Here is a 1398-nt window from a genome sequence, read left to right as displayed (position 1 = left end):
TTCACTGGGGTGAAGGGAGAGTCCAAACCACACCCCCTCGGGTCACACTGCAGGTGACAGCACAGTCTCAGCCCAGCAGAGCCCAGCCCCGGCCTGCTGCTCCCACACTCTGCCCAGCAGCCTCAGAGCAGCGAGTCCTGTCCTGGTCTGGGCCTCTCCCTGCCCACCTTGTCGGCCTCCCCTGACTGCAAGCCAGTCGCCCACGCCCCCCTTCCTCACACGCCAGCAGGTCACGTGCACCCAGGCAAGCGTCTGCCAGGACTGCAATCCCACTCACATCTTTTCTCACACTTTCTACTCTGAGCGAGACATCACCTGAGTGAAATATGTTTAGTCTCCTCCAAAGTCTCCACGGAGAGATTTTAAACTTACATAAGGAATTTTCAAGACAAAACACACACAGGGTGAGAAGATTTGAGCACTGGGTCAATCCAAAAGTTGAGTTGAACAGCAGGATGTAACATTGTCACATTTATTTGCCCAAGAAAAATCAGGTATTGCTAGAAGATCTGACAATAGAAGTCACCCCTGAGGTAGATGTTGTCAGGGCCACAAGCAAAGGCTGAAATCACAGGGCCAGAAGAAGAGGAGGAGATTTTTGTTTCACATCCCCGTGTGTCTAGATCACTGTGTAACTCTTAGAGCTGCCATCCCATATCATACAGTAATAGTCAGCCTCGTCCTCAGGCTGCAGCCCAGAGACGTGCAGAATCCCTGCATTGGCCGAGGCGTCTTTGGAGCCAGAGAAGCGGCTGGGGACCCCGGAGCCCTGGTGCTTGTTCGAGTCTGTGTGGTAGTACAGCAGGTACCGGGGCGGGCTCCCTGCCTTCTGCTGGTGCCAGGCTATACCATAACTGCCAACACTGAAGCCACTGCTCAGGGTGCAGGTGAGTCTGGCTGATGCTCCAGGAGATGCAGAGAGGGAGGACGGCTGGGTCAGCACAGGCTGGGACAGGGAACCTGCAAAGAGAGACATTCTTGAGTGCTGGGGCAGAATCCAGACTGAAGTACTCCATGGGTCTTAGACAAAGGGGCTGACAACTATGGAAAATGACACTGAGTTTACAAGGCCTGTCCCTACCTGTGCAGTGAGAGAGGAGCACGAGCAGGAGAGGAGCCCAGGCCATGGTGCACACTGCCCCTGGTCCCCACAGTGGGGCTGTGCTGCCCAGGCCTCCTTTTGTCCCCACCCTCTGCAGAGGAGGGGCTGCTCATGCAAACGTGTTTCCATCCAGGGACTGCCCAGCCCCGCCCTGAGCCCTGGGCTGGAGCTCAGCTCTCACTGCACACTGGGGGGGGGGGGGGGGCTTTGCTTTGCCCCTTGGGGGAGCCCTGGGAGGAAGCAGCTGCTGGGACCATACAAAGGGCCCTGCTCAGGGGACTGTGCCAGGCCAGAGA

The 1398-nt window shown here is 57.0% G+C and overlaps 1 gene segment (V, D, J or C); it reads right to left on the bottom strand.

Annotated features, from left to right (window-relative positions):
- Window positions 1-467: 467 nt before the first annotated feature.
- On the bottom strand, window positions 468-1149 carry LOC105879327 (putative non-functional immunoglobulin lambda variable 5-48). The segment is given in 2 exon segments: window positions 468-960; window positions 1082-1149. Coding segments are annotated over 2 exon segments (387 nt in total).
- Between the last annotated feature and the right edge of the window lie 249 nt (window positions 1150-1398).

The sequence above is a fragment of the Microcebus murinus genome, chromosome 22 (assembly GCF_040939455.1).
Source record: "Microcebus murinus isolate Inina chromosome 22, M.murinus_Inina_mat1.0, whole genome shotgun sequence".
In the NCBI taxonomy this organism is placed as follows: Eukaryota; Metazoa; Chordata; class Mammalia; order Primates; family Cheirogaleidae; genus Microcebus; species Microcebus murinus.
The sequence above is the reverse complement of the archived record's forward strand: the minus strand, read 5'-3'. Positions and strand labels throughout refer to the sequence as shown.